This window comes from Poeciliopsis prolifica, unplaced genomic scaffold (genome assembly GCF_027474105.1).
Source record: "Poeciliopsis prolifica strain line A6 unplaced genomic scaffold, Auburn_PproV2 SCAFFOLD007, whole genome shotgun sequence".
Lineage (NCBI taxonomy): Eukaryota > Metazoa > Chordata > Actinopteri > Cyprinodontiformes > Poeciliidae > Poeciliopsis > Poeciliopsis prolifica.
In genome coordinates, this window is record NW_026562382.1 from 12,752,436 (window position 1) to 12,767,784 (window position 15,349).

General features: G+C 35.9%; 1 protein-coding gene across 1 annotated transcript in view; it reads left to right on the top strand.

Moving 5' to 3' along the window:
• igf2bp2a (insulin-like growth factor 2 mRNA binding protein 2a) overlaps positions 1–15,349 on the top strand; it is a 61,999-nt gene that overhangs the window by 27,511 nt on the left and 19,139 nt on the right. Inside the window, exons 3-4 of the mRNA XM_055031482.1 lie at positions 9,493–9,541; positions 13,727–13,778. Coding sequence (XP_054887457.1) covers positions 9,493–9,541; positions 13,727–13,778 — 101 coding nt within the window. The remainder of the gene's footprint in view (positions 1–9,492; positions 9,542–13,726; positions 13,779–15,349) is intronic.

The window sequence follows — 15,349 nt, forward strand, 5'->3', positions numbered from 1 at the left end:
AAAGGGACCGTCCTCAGACTTAATCCGGAGAGGAGAAGGGGTTCAGGGTGGGAGAGCCACCAGAGACTGAGACCAGGGTATGCAGGATGTCCTCTGCAGTGAAGGGGTCTCCTCCTAAATATTGTTGACTTGTTGCTGCCTCTTTGAGATTTCAGAGCGGTTAGACGCTTAAGAGCTTAAGGGCCAAACCAGAAATTGGGTTAATTGAGATTAGACGATTCTGTTGTCGGCGTAAAAGGACCACTGCCTTATTTTCCCGGAGCTACCTGAGTTGTATCGTGTTCAACGTTACACTTGCCTTGATAGATTGAGCCACACAAAAGACATATGAGAGACGTTAGCTCACATACATGCAGTAGTAGCTGTAAATGCAGCTGGTCATTAAGATTATCACATTATGTTGCACTTAGGACTGCACTACAGTTATAAAAGGAGCAGAAAAATTAGTGTTGCTTACTCTGTACTCAGACGGCATTGGTAATACGATCATGAAATAGGTGCGTAATCACATCCCCCCACCCCCTATGATTTATGACCGCAGTTGTGTTCACTTATGATTTATCTGTATAATATTACTTATGGTGGACAGCTTACATTCCACTCAGTTCAGTTCATTTTTTTTTTCTGGGACTGGCGAGAGTTGAGTTCACGGCCAGTCCACATTTCAGATGAAAATGAAAAAAAAAACAAAACAACTTATTTTATTCAAATTTAATCTCTTTAAGTATTAAGCAGCACATTTGCTTTTATATGGGTGTGAAACAATGGTTAGTCTTTTGTAATTTAAGTTGATCACAGCGAAAAGCAACACATCCGAGTGCTGACAGCCAAATGGAGGCCGGAGAGAAGAAATGACAGGTAAATGGAGGAAAACAGGCTTTATCACTCAAGTGAATTAGGCGGGAGCTTTCTGGCTGTGGGCATGAAATGTTTGTAGAGTTTTTACTCTGTAAGAGCTTGACTGAAAGGCCATTTGGGAAGGCCTTTCAGTCAACAACAGAGCGGTTCCCCTGCTGTGTGCAGACTGGCATGCCTTACGAGGCGTCTCTGACGTCCAGACACAAGAGCAGGGCCAAACAGAGCTGCTAAAGGCCTCGTTAGGTTTAATGATGAGTGCATTGGAGAAACTTTAATTGCTTTCTTCGGCAGCAACTTCTGTCGCTGTATTGTTATGTAACAGGGAGTTTTTAATGACAGGAGACCGTTAGAAGCATATCAGGTATGACTTTCACACAGTAAGGCGGCAAAAACACACACACAAAAAACACAGTTTCACTCCATTAAGATATCTGAATAAACATTTTAAACAAACGTGTAAAATAATGAATCATTTTTGAACAGTTATTCCAATTTATGCTTGTTCCAACCTGCAACTTGTAGGCAGCAGTGAAGTCAATGTGAGTTGAGTTCATATTGACTTCAACATTGATTCAATGTTGGTGAATCATTTGAGAATTATCAGAGAGGCAAATCAGCACCACAGTCACCTGTGTTGCATTTGATTAAATGTAAAGCTACAAAAAAAATCAAAGCAGTTTGGTTGAATTCTGTTTATTATTTTTACATAGAAACACTTTTGCATCATTGCAAATGACTTGCCATTGATTGTTTTTAAAGACCAAGATTTTTCATCCATTGTGATTTCTTTTGTGCGCAACACTGCAATGTAAAACTTTACTTCTGCACCTGGTTGTGCAGATGGTAATATTTTAAATTTTTGGAGGTCATCTGTAGTGCAACAATCCCCCTCACCAGGAATTTTTATTTAAACCAGTTTTTTTGTTTGTTTGTTTATTTGTTGTTGCTGTTATCTTGGGATTTCTCTGTTTTTGGTTTCACCTGTGGGCTGCTGTAGCTGTTATGTACGTGGTATTACCTGCACAGAGACAATTTTATGAGAGGCTTGAGCAATTAGAGGGAATGAAAAAAAAAATATCTAGGCACCATACAATTATCTACAGAGGGACTGGGTCTTTAGGCAGCAAAAGATGATGAAATTAATGACATGGTCAGTGGGAGAAGCATACAGGAAAGACTGGGCAGTATGCCAGACAAAACTGATGCAGAAAGGCCCTTAAAGTAAAAATCCACAAGAAAAGAAGAAAAGAAAAACACATTTTCCTTCTTCAGTCTATTTTCATATGCCTTTATACCAAGCCTTCTTAGTATCGGTATAATGTTTTGCTTTCAGTGGCCTTAATGTGCTGTCCAAATGTGTATGAATTTTCAAACAATAACCGTAATGTGCAAACTATCACATATTTTGCTGGTATGCTAATATAATCAGAGCAGATCTTTTACACTTTACTTCCATTCACATTGTAGGTTTCGGTGCCTCAAGTACGTTGGCTAAATTTACTTTACCTTCTTTGGAGCAAATAATATTTCAAATGCTTTGATTGTGAATTAATGAGTGCTGTCAAGATGCTGGTGACACTAATTGGTGAGACCTAATTGATGGAAATGCATCACTTTTGAATAAGCAAGAACAAAAGTTTACTTTAGTGATGCCAATTGATGGATCAATTCACTGTTTTTTTTATTTTTAAGGTCGTCATAGTTTAAACAGTAGTCAGACTTTCTTTAAGATATTGTAGAAAGAGAGAGAAAGGGAGTGGGTGTGTCAAACAGAATAAAAACTTACCCAGAAATTTAATTCAGATGAAATCTGAACATAAATCCACGGGAATAACAAGGCTGGTGAAACAGGAGAGGAGCTAAAGGAGCAAGATGGACAATGTGAATAGAAGACCTGACAAAAGGAGAGGGAAAGATGAGGTTTTCCACACAAAGGCTGACTTGATGATGATTCACACAACTAAACTAAGAAGACGTAATCAAGACAGGGTTCCTTACACTTTTGAGACAATACATATTTGGGAGGCAGGCATGTAGAGTCTAGCCCATCTAATGTCACCATAAAAGTGAAAAATACACTTGAAATGAAGTTATTGTCAGATGTAATCAAGACTCCTGGCAAACACTCGCTTTACTAGTTTGTCAATGTTTTGACTCCTGTCTAGAGTGATGAAGTCTGGATGATGACAGAAAGAACAGCATCCTTCATAAAGCAACTAAAATGAGCTATCCCTGTAGGACGGCTGGGGTCAGCCTCAGAGATACCGGAGAAGAGATGGTTCTCCTCTCCATGTGACAGAGTCGTCTAGGGTGGTTCGGGTAGATCATGTCTCTTTGGAGGTTTTCTGGACAAGTCCTACTAAGAGGAGACTCAATAATTGACGGGCCATATGTCCCATTTGGCCTGGGAGAAACTTTGACTCCTCTAGAAGGAATTGAAGTGTGAAGTCTTGGATTCCTGTCTTTGCAGCAGATGAAAATGAGATAATGGGTAATTCTGTGAGAGCCATCTGTAGATTGTACTGATGCTAATATATTTGTACTTTCTCCTCTGTCTGCCTGCTCAGAGATTAAAAGGATAGTTAATTTTTTTTAAAAGTTCTAATAAAATATTAGAAAAATAAAATATCTTACTGGCTGTAAAAAAAAAACAAAAACAAAAAAACATTTTATTATCTATATTAGATCATTAAATATAACTCTATATTGGTGAGCCCAGAAATATTTTTATTGGCATTTTTGAAAAACCAAATATCAGATTTTGTTTTCACAAATTAAGTAAAACTTTTTACAAACCACAAACAGTGTTTTAAAGATTTTAATCAGTTTTAAACAACTGGTGTTTGTGCTTAATCAGGCCATATATTGAAGTATTTGTTCTTATTCTCCCAAATATGCCTGTTCTAGTATTTTCACACTTAGAATAAAGCTTTCATCAAACCTGAACTGTGGTTTTAAGAAATTCCTGTTCACTTTACAGTAAATGTGTCCAGCTTAGGTTTGAGTAGTCCAAATATGTCAGATTTTCAACTGGACAATCAAATATACACTGGACTCTAATACTCACTAAATTCTAGCCGATAAGAGCTGTGGAACAGATATTAGCGTCTTAGCTGCAGATATTAATGTCATTAACTAACTGTTATCTCATTGCGTCATCTCATACACTTTACAAACTGTTTGAATCTTGTCTGTGAATATGACATATTTTTCTGTGCGTATAAAAAAGATACTTGCACACAAAGGACTGGAAAATTCACAATGATTTATAGAAATCTTTTAATGGAAAGTTAGGATGTGGAAATTTAGAAATAGTCCAAATGGGAAATGTTTGGCTTTGATGACGACGAAGGAGAATTTACAGGAATAAGTTGTGTTGCTACAACAGACACAAAATGTGGTTCAAGCAGTCCAGGCTTCTGCAATGTGATGGATGAATGCCCAGTGCATGTAGGGGGTGCGGCTTCAGTTCCTCTGGAGTAAGTGGTATGTTATATTTGTGTCATTAAGGAATATCATAGCTATACTCGAATGAAATGTCCTAGGTTTTGACAAGATAATGTTCAAATATGTATTGCCTTCCTACTTTATTTTCAAATTCCAGGTTAATTAAAATGAAATGTCCAACAGTGTCCTTAATGTGGTATTTTAAAATATTGAATGCTTCTTCAATGGTTTTGTAACTGAGTGCTGTTGGGAAGTTCAGTGGATATATTTATTAGCCAAGTCCTTTGACACAATAGGTCTATAACTCACAGAAAATCTAATTTTATCTTTCAAGAATATACTGTAAGTCTCAAACACAGCATCAAGCTCAAGAGCTCTCTCTTTATTTAAGAATCTCAGAATAGTGGGTCAGACTACTTGTTGTCGACTCAAATCAAAACTGTCCTCTTAAAATTCCTTCAACGGCCCAATTTCTGGCTATTTTCAGGTGTGGATGCAGTAAATATTAGCTTTTCAAATAAAAATGACCACCCTCTGAAACTTAAAGCCACAAATCTAGAAATATGTTCCTTTTTTTTTTTCTTGGCAGTCTGTTTCAAACAGACTGCAGCTTAAACAAACCTTAAATAACATCAACCTGAGCCTGTATCTTCTGCCACAGCTAAATTTTGGATTTTTCTAAAAAAAGCCAAGAGAATGCATTGAGTTCATGCTTGAATCCAAACAAACTGGATGTTATAGTAGACACCTGATTCCTCCCTGGTTATGAAGCAGCTCATATGAGTTCAGCACAAACAGCTGATGTCTGCAGAGGACCCTGAAGGCTGCAGGGAGTGAACAGCAGATGTGGCAGGATGGCATGTAGTGGAAAGACAGAAGGCGGTGGACCTCTGGTCAGCCGGTGGCCACAAATATGCTGAAAATGAGACATTAAAGGATTGTTAGGAGGTGCTGTAATATTTTCCGCAACATGCCTCTTCAGAGAGCTTTCGCCTGCATGTGAGAGTGACAGGCAAGTCAGTCTTAAAAAAAAAACAAGCAAGGTCACTATTTGAAGGAAGCACAGCAAACAATGTCAGAGTAATTTGGTTTTATGGAGAAAAACCTCATTTTAAATCCTACAAAAGGAGACAGAAAAAGTTGCAAAGGATGCTGCGGTATGTGACATGGCGTTGTCTTGTTCTGCATCAAGATTACAGGCGGCATAATTATTTGGCAGAAACACAATAGAGAACTGGGCCTTGAATATCACAGGATATTCACACAGACAACGCTGAATGAAAGGAGCTTTTAGTTTCCATCGGCGGCAGCTCAGGGACGCCAGCCTTTGGGCTGTTCAGAGGTTTCAACTTGGCCATAAACACTTTTTAGCAATTGGCAGCTTTTTGCTTACCATGTGGTTGTTTGCTACGTCGAAATAGGTGATGTGTTTTGCCCGTGTTTGGATATCGGCTGCCAAAAGAGCTCTTTCATCAAGCCTCTTGCTTTAAACTTCGATCAGTAAAAGAAAGCCTGCAGGCCACAGTGTGATGCGATTCCTCTGGGAAATGTTGGCTTGTTTGTTTTGGTTTTGTTGATTTTTTTTTGTCGCTGTTTGTCTCTGAATAAAACACACACTTGACCACCATCACTGTTGCAATATTCAGGTTTGCGACAGTCAATGCGCACATCCTGTTGGAGAGAAAAGTTTACTCAGACTTATCAGGGACAGAAGTAATACTTTTTTGGGTTTTAATGATTTGATGCAGAGTTTTATTTTCAAGAGTTGAAAGATGATATAATTTATAGCATCAGTCATTTTCAAAACCAAGAATTAGGTGCACAAATTTGAATATATGGTGGAGTTTTTTTAATTCAAACTCTAATTCAAGATACTTAATCCTAATCGAAGGTTTGTGGACAATTTTCATTAAGTTTGACTTGCTGATACCAATCTGATCCAACGTCAAGCCACCATGTGAGAGAAAAATTGATTTAAAATTGGGTTTTAATTATTAGCAACAGTCGAAACTGATCTTTTGAACTTACTTTTCTTTCTTTCAATGTGATTAGTGCAGTTAGCATGGCCAACGTTATTGTGGCCATGTGTCTGCAAGTAAAGGGAAATCTCTCTCCAAAAGGAAGCCAACATTTCCAAATCAGGCATCATGCACAAACAATAAAAAATACATTTTACTTTGAAATAGTTTTTTGTATATTTGTGTACATTTTAAACGTAACGGATTCTGAAAACTTTGAGTTTTATTCTCTCAGTAACAGCATTCTGAAAGAGTTGTTGTTATTATGACTCGGTAACTGTTGTTTTTGATGTGCCCTGATCAGAAAAAGATTAAACTTTTTCAAAAGTGTAAGGTAAATGAAGTCGATTTTTAAAACAGATTCCCCAAATTTTCAAAAAGTGTTGAGGCCTGAGCTGTAGCAAAATCGTTTACGAAGCTTAATTTTCACCTTTTTAACTGTTTTAAAATTGGTTTTGATTTGTGTTCGGGAAAACTGGCTAATAGTTTCTGTCTAGCTAATAAATCCGAAGTTATTCTTCCTTCTAACTTTTTGCATACTTTCTGTCGAAACTCCTCGCTAAATTGAAAGATATAAAACTTAAACATATTTAAATCTGTATGAATAAATCTGACAAAACCTGGAAGGAAACATAGCGGGTGGTCCAGGTTTCTTTTCCTTTTTATTAGTGGCGGCGTATGCATAGCTTTGAACGTGTATGTGTAATTAAGCTTTTATGTGGATTAGGGAAAATTTAAAAGAGATTAAAATGTATTCGTCAAATTCCTGGATTCCACCCTGGGAAGGAAATACAGTCCAAAGAAATTATTAAAAGCCTCAAAATTAGAGGACAGTGATAATCATGAGATTTAAAAGGTTGATCTATGATTGTGTTCGTCCATAAGGTTATACTTTTACATTATTTAAGCTTGTTTAAAATGATGTTTGTTGTAATTTTATAAAGTTTGCCTTTTATACAATATGCTCTGTTGTTTTATTGAAAGTTTGGATGGACATCTAAAGAGTTTGCTCCTTCTGTTTCTGCCCTTGAGCGACACAATTAGTAAGAGACGCGTCTTTCTGTCCAGCTGCCAACAGGTTTCTGTTCACTCGCTGCAAGAAGACATATCCTGAGCTAAGGGTCTTTTTGTGCTTTTGCTTTTTGAGAAAATCTGAAATTGTCTGTGTCTGCGCATGCATGTGTTGCCCCTCTCTAGTGAAAATTCCTCCATTTCATTCACTTCTGTCTCTCCTCCAGTTATACTCTTGAGGTAAATGTTTTGATATGCTTTTTAAAAATCTCTTTTCAGAGTAAGTTAGCTCCGCTGTCAGGGCAGTGCTGCACCGCACTCTCTCACGTTAATGCTGTTGTTAACAGCTTGTGGGCACGGGTGGTTTGTGCGGCTTTGCTTTTTGAGCTGAAAGACTCGCTGAAGGCAGAGAGACTGCGTGGAAACTCTGGATCCTAAAATGAGCAGCGTGGACCTGGCTCCTAAATATTCCGATGAAGTTGTTAAAGATTTAGAGCTCATCAGATTTAAAACTCAAGTTTAAGCATCTTTGCCGTTTGAATCAAATTTTTGTTGACTTGTTGATGTCTGAGGTTGGATTTTGTATTTCTTATTCTGGATGATTAACTCAAAGCAAAAACAGCTCTGATTAGGTCATGAGGATGCAGATAACCTTTCATTTTACTCTAAATAGTGACATTTTTTTCTACCTCTTTTGTCTTTTCTAATCATTCTGAGTGTGATGAGAATATAGATTATTATTAAAATCATGTGTCTACATTGGTCAAAACAAATGGATCTGTTTTTATTTATATATATATTGTTATTATTTAATGGTTGTAGTAGTCAGAAAATTCTCCAAGCTTGAACTTTTGGCTTGAAATGTTGTATCAAAATATCACTTGAGTTTGAAATCTAAAATGTATTCCAATTTAGTCTTAAAGTAATTATGATCATTTAATTTACTTTTTAAGGCAATGATAATATCCACCCTCAACATTTTGACGAGCACACGTCAGATTGATTTATATGATTTTTTATGACTGAAATAAAGAGAAAATAACAACCTTGAATCAGTTTCACCATCTAGTAATATATTGTTACTATTAATAATAACAATAATAATAAAACTATAATAATAATCATTATTATTATTATTAGTAGTAGTAATACTACTTTTTGCTTGATTATTTACTTCACAATTTAGCAGAACAGTAATTATTTATCAAAATATAGAATACAATAATGTTATGGAATAATGTATTTGCTTAAATTAATGTAATTAATTATTAAATTAATACTATTAATAATAACAATAATAGCTATTATTGTATTATTGTTATAATAATAATAATACAAAAAATAATATTATGATATTATGATTATACATTATCATAATAATACATTATAATAAATTATAATATAATACAATAATAATAATCAAGAAAAGTCAACAATAGTGCTTCTTTCATTCACTTCAAGCCCTCCCTCTAAGGAATAAAGGATTTCATATTTACCGAAATAAGTTGGAGATATTTTAAAACCATCCACACAGTTTTACAGGGACTAAAAAAAAAGCATGTTATAACAAACTAATTTTCACTTGAAGAAATTAATTTATGGACTATTATCTTGTTAAAACAAATCTTATGGAGAATAAGCACAACTGATAAAACTGCTGAAATTTTGTCCTGGGTTTAGGTTTTTTGTCCCACTCTAAGATTATCAATTGTCCCCTTCTTGCCTCTCTATACAAAACTTTCTGGAGATACTCTTGCTCTTTATTAAAATTTAGTAGAAATTCATTAATTAGTTCATAAATTAACGAATGAAGATGTCTAATGATTAAGTTTCCTCCTGGCCTTTGGATGATATTATCAGAAATGACTAACCGTAGCCACACTGTTTCCCTCAGCATGTCTGGATCAGGTCTTGACTGACGATATTGATCACTGGGTCTTCTTCCCGTTGGTGAATAATGTGTACATCTAGTATGAAATAAGGTCCGATTATGAATTTAAAGCTTTCCTCCTCAGTTGCTGTTACAATAAACCTGTTTATAAATAAACTATAAATTGAGTGGCAGCTGGTTTTACTGTAAACAGATGACTGTAAATATATGTAAGTTTGTGGTTCAGGTCCTTTAAATCCACTCCGTCTGTGTCTCTCATCTCTGCAGGAGTCGGAAGATCCAGATCCGGAACATTCCCCCTCATCTGCAGTGGGAGGTCAGTTGTTTTCTATCTCTGTTTGCACGCGGCAGTGTGTGAGAGACAGTGATGCTCAGCCGAACGGCGACAGGCGGCACATAAACCAGTTTGCTGACAATGAGTCACCGGCCTTTGTAGTTTGGGCCAAAGTGTTTGTGAGCACACGTTTTCGGTCAGGGTTTGTTACCCTGACGCTGTGTCACTGTGTCCCCCAGGGGGGGTCCAAGTTCTTTGTGTTCATAAATCTGCATTATCTACAGAGAAACTCAAAACATTTTAATACATTTCAAAAGTATTTTTTTAAGAATTTAAGAGAAAAATGTTTTGTGTTTAGTAGATCATGACAAGGTCCAAGACTGGGCTTTCCTACAGCTCCACTAAACTGGTAGAATCCAACCAAACTTTTATTTTCATTGATTAATTTTGATCGATTATTTATTCTGGCACTTTAATTTATCTGCATTTTTACTGTATGCTCTCCAAAAAGTAATTTTATTGACATTTTATTTTTGAACACAACAGAAAATCATAAGATAATCCCACAGCTGCTAAAATAATAAAACATCTTGACTCCTTCAAAGCAATACCTGATTTTTACATACATGTCAACATGAATCAGTGGTTTTTCTACATTAGTGTAGAAAAAGCATGGTATAAAAACAATATTTAAACTATTTGGCCTAAAAGTAATCTACGCTTAGAAATTCATAAAAAAGGCACAAAGTCTGTGACTTAAGCAAAAATGTACATCTTCAATTAATCCAGGATGAATGGATTTCATCTAGCATTTTTATTATGGCAGAAATTTTTATTAGAAAGATTGTATGATTTGCTTGATGAGAGCTGAAAATTGTGAAAAATGAGGCAAACATAATGACTTATTTACATTTGTTTGAACTGTTCTCTGTATTGAAAGGTTTTGCCAAAGAGCCACTTTTTCAACATCAACAGAGACAAAAGTTTCATTTTGTTTTCATAAAAATGTCAGTTGCAAAGCAGAAATCCTAATTTCCGACGAGATGTACACGCTTTCATCTCGCTGCAGTATATCTACAACTCTGTTGCTCAGAGATGACTCAATGCTGACATAATATCTCCAAGGCAGATGAGAAATGATTGTTCAGTTTTTGGTTGTTTGTAAAAAAAAAGAAAAGTTAGAAGAAATGACAAGATACACGAAAAGCCCGCAACTCGCATATTGTCTGAGCACACTATCATGTGAATGTGTAGCTAATCTATACACTTATCTGACTTCAGTCATGGACAAAAGAGGTATACATTTTGACTTTTGATAAGCATCTAAAAACACATTGAAAAACTTTAACTTTTGGAATAACTGTAGCCAAATTTCAGCTTATGTAAACAAAGGTGCATTTAGAAAATGTTTAGATGTGTTTTAAACAGATATGCTCACACAGATAATTATCAATGAAATTTGTGTATTGCTATGTAAATATGTAGACTAAAGCAGAAATATGAAACGAAAACAAGCCTAAGTTATTGATCAGAATAAAAGCCTACCGTTCTTCTGCTCTTTACAAAACACTGAGGCTATTTCAATTTGGTATTAGCTGATTATTTATTATCTATGCTTTTATAAGCCAGGAAATAGAATATTAGATTCCTTTCCGTTTGCTTGTCAGCAGCAAACAGGATCTGTTGCATCACTGCATTGTTGTCTATTTGTCTGAAGAGAACTGCAGTCATTTTGGCCCCATTCTCATCTCGTCTGGCATTATACTGAATTCGATGGACCATTTTGAGAATTTTAAGAGTTTTAAGCGTTTCATTTTTTGAAACCTGAGCATACTTTTCTTGGTATATTTCTACATACAGCACCTCAACACTGAAGAGTTAAACCACAGCTAACTACTTGGTTGTTGTTTATTCTTTCCCGACAATTACGTTAATCACATTTTTCAATCTCTGGCCTGGCCTAACTTTGAACAATATATTTCTATTTCCTGGTTGAATTTTGTGTTTGTTTGTAATCATTGTAAAACTGGCAATTAAAATGCTAGATATTCTCCAAAACTGCACTGGTAGGCAGAGTTTTATCTGCTGCTGGAAAAGCAAAATGAAAATGCTTTAGATTTTTAGACAAAGGTATTCATCTGAAAAATAAAAAAAATGCAAAGTCCAAACACCTAAAAAACAATGACATGAACCTTTGTTTCTTTTTCTGTAAGCACTTAATCTAAAACACATTTTAAGAGGGTTCAGCATGCTTGAGAATTTTCTAAAATAATTAAAAACAGAAATGTTTTTGGAATTGCCTACATTATTTATGCATCCCATACTTATATGGTTGTCCTTATTTAAGTATATAATAGTCATAATTGGTGGAAAAATAAATAATTATTACAAAAAGTAATAGACTCACTGTAACTCACTGTAAATTATACACCTTGCAGCTCAATATTAATGCAAAAGACATAACAGGGCCCATGTTTCTTTTTTGTAGACTTTACTCTTTCACTTTCTCTGTCTGGTTTCATTTTAAATATTTTACAGTGTGATAAACAAATAAATAAAAACTACCATCTATAAGTCATTCTATTAACAACAAATACAGCTTTGAAAATCTAAAATCAGCCTATCAATCTAAGAATCCACAAGTTTCATTAACCTGCTGAACGTTCAGCAGATTCTTAATTTGACAAAAGATGCTTGACCCAATCTTAAGTCCAGTATTTTTAGAGAAAAGGAAAACAATGTTATGCAAAAGTTAAGTGCCAAACAGATGTGTATATCCTCTGAACGCTATTTGGGGATATACACATGAGAGTCTGACTGTGATGACCGACCTCATTAGAACACGACTGCACTGCACATCTTTATGGTGAAAGGTATAGTTCCTGTGGAAAACATTCAAGTTTTTAACGTTAATTAGCATTTTATAAAAAGTTATAGACTAATTTCCCCAAACAATGTTTGCAAAATTGGTCAAACATTGGGTGGCTGAACCAAGTTTCACACGGTGGTGTTTTTATTATTTTTTTCTTTCGTTTTTTTGATTAGAAAATGGGTGCATGTTTAACTTTGAACAGCAGAGTAAATCAACACGCTGTTAGTACTGATTAAATGATTGCGTTAATTACAAAAAATCAGTAACAACAGAAAAATACATTAGTTCAGAAAAAGCATTCACATGTAAATTACATGAAAACAACTTTCCAGAGGGTTCACAACTCCAGAATCGAGGGAAACTAATGAGGGAAAATTAGGAAGAGTGCTTTAAGGGCTTTACAACATACTCACTAAAGTTTCTCTACATCAATAATATATTTGTCCTTCCAGTGGAGGGAAACTTTAATTTTCTCGCCCATTCAATGAAATTTTGCTAATTAAATTAATTAAAATTAATTTCCTGCTTTTACTTGCTTGAAGAAATTATTTCTCATTATTTAGTAAAGAGTTCAGGCAACTCAACTCAAGGTGAAAAACCATGCTGAGATATAAAATGTCAGAATGATGCATTATTCTGTAAATAATTTCACTTCTATTGCTGTTGAAACAATATCATTGCAACATCTGTGATGAACCTCAAGGATCTCTCACAGTTTAAAACATGTTTTACAATGAATTATAAAATTTTTTTTGTCAACATGCAAGTCTGTTTCCAATTTAAATATGAGTCCTTACTGTGAATTACATAAAAGCTCACACAGAATTTCTACACAAGTAGAAGTAGAACAGTCATCCTTCATGGAGGAGACATGATTTATTTAAAAGAAGATTAGAAGCTAAAAGTTATGTCCCAGGTCTGGATTTGGTTAGGATTTGCTTCATAAAAAGTGCGAAATTGTTCTGCTTATAGATCAAATTTATGATCATCATTATACTGATGTTTTTGTGTCTTGTGAAAATGGGCTTTTGTCTATGAGAAAACAGACACGTCGCATTTTATCAAAAGTAACTTTGCTTTTTTTATTGTCTAATTATCATCAAGTGTGTTTTACAGATTCCTAATACACTTTAAGATGTAAAGCTGATGTATGTGATGTCTAACTCATCAACATAACTTTATTATAACCCAGGATGCTGTGCTCTAATTAGTGGGAACCATTGTGATATCTTTACGAAATTTTCTCTACCGTTTTCTTTTGGACGTTGTCGTTTAAAGATTGCCCCTGATAAACTTTGTTCTGTCCTGCTCTGTGTGTTTATGCCTCTAACCTGAACTCTGTTCTCTCCGCTCAGGTTTTGGATGGCCTTCTTGCTCAGTATGGTACTGTAGAGAACGTGGAGCAAGGTACAGAACCCAACTCCTTCATCATCACACGCTTTGTATTCACTTCATCCTTCTCCAACTGTTTGACACATGTGTGTCTTTTTAGTGACACACACAAAAACACTCAGACCCCCCCAGTGAGTCACGACCCCCTGCGTGACTCTGCTTCCTCATTATCATCACCGCACACATCCATTATCTAAACATAACCTATTTCTGCACATGATTCAGTCTTGATCATCTTGTCTGTCTCTGTGCGTTAATGTTTGAGCCAGAGACAGGAAGAGGCTCTAAATAAGAAAAGTCTGCCACCCCTGGACCTGTTAGCGTACGGATTGAAGTGGGCAGACATGGAGGAAATCCAGGAATAATGCCTGTGTGTTTGAGTCTTGCATCTCTTGGGATGCAGCATTGTGGTAACGTGGGGAAGGCACAGCAGGCGCCTGTGGTGAAGCTTCTGAACTCACTCATTTTGTGTGTGGAGGATTTTGCTGTCTGTACAAGAGCAGGCATGCAGGCACCTAAAAATGCAAGCTTGAGAAAAAGAAAAATTCTTGGCACACGCTTACTTACTGACGGCGTCTCTGTGTGCTAAAACAGCCAGGATGAGCTACCTCCCACTGTTGTGATGACAGGTGCTGAAAGAGAACCCAGCAGAGAAATTATTTTACGCCTAACGTTTTTAAAACAGTTTGCTTCATTCTCTACCAAACACCACCAGGGAATTTCCTCCTCCGGTTGTCTCTTCAAACATCATCGGTTACTTTGAATTACCAGCAGAGCCACCTCGTCTTCTCATTGTTCCGGCTTTCCCACCTTATGTCACTTCTCCCTGCTTCACTTCCTGCACTCTGGTTGCCTTTTTTTTTTTTTTTTTTTTAAAGCAGTCCAGGATATGTGTGTAGTGCCGGGACTTTCTGGCTGTTAGAGCGAACACAGTGCCAGACTCTCCATGTATCCTCTCACTGGATTTAACCCTTCCCGGCTCAACTTTGACTAACTCACAATGTTTCTGGCCGTTAAATGATGTTAGCTCTCTCATTTCAGTGTTTTATGTAAGCTTTAGAAATTGGCACAATTATGGAGATTTGAAGAGATCATTTTAACATTGATGGGGATTTGTCAGCATGACCTGGTAGCTCTTGTGTTGTGTTTGCTAATCAGAGTAACGGTGGTTATTTGAGTTTCCGACTCGGTTGGCACGAGGCTGCATATGGGCCAGGATTTATCACCGGCTGTCAAATGTTACAAAAGACTGAATGATGAGTGGATGACATAAAAGAATACCAAACATAAATCTCAAAGAAACTATTTAATTGCTTTTGGAGTACAAACATCTGGACTCTCTTTTAATCTTTTAATCAAATCCAGTTCAATAATTCCCTAGACTTTTTGAAGGTTTAAACTTTTTATTTGGTATTTGTCAGTTTTATTCAAGTATTTACAATATTTTAATTGACATCATTACGTCTCACCCATGAATGGGACAGATGAGAGACTGATGAGTCAGATGAAGGCAGCGACACAAGCATATAAAGCTTCCTAAGTTCAGGTGATAAACAAGTGTATTGACACACAGCTGACAACGTTTC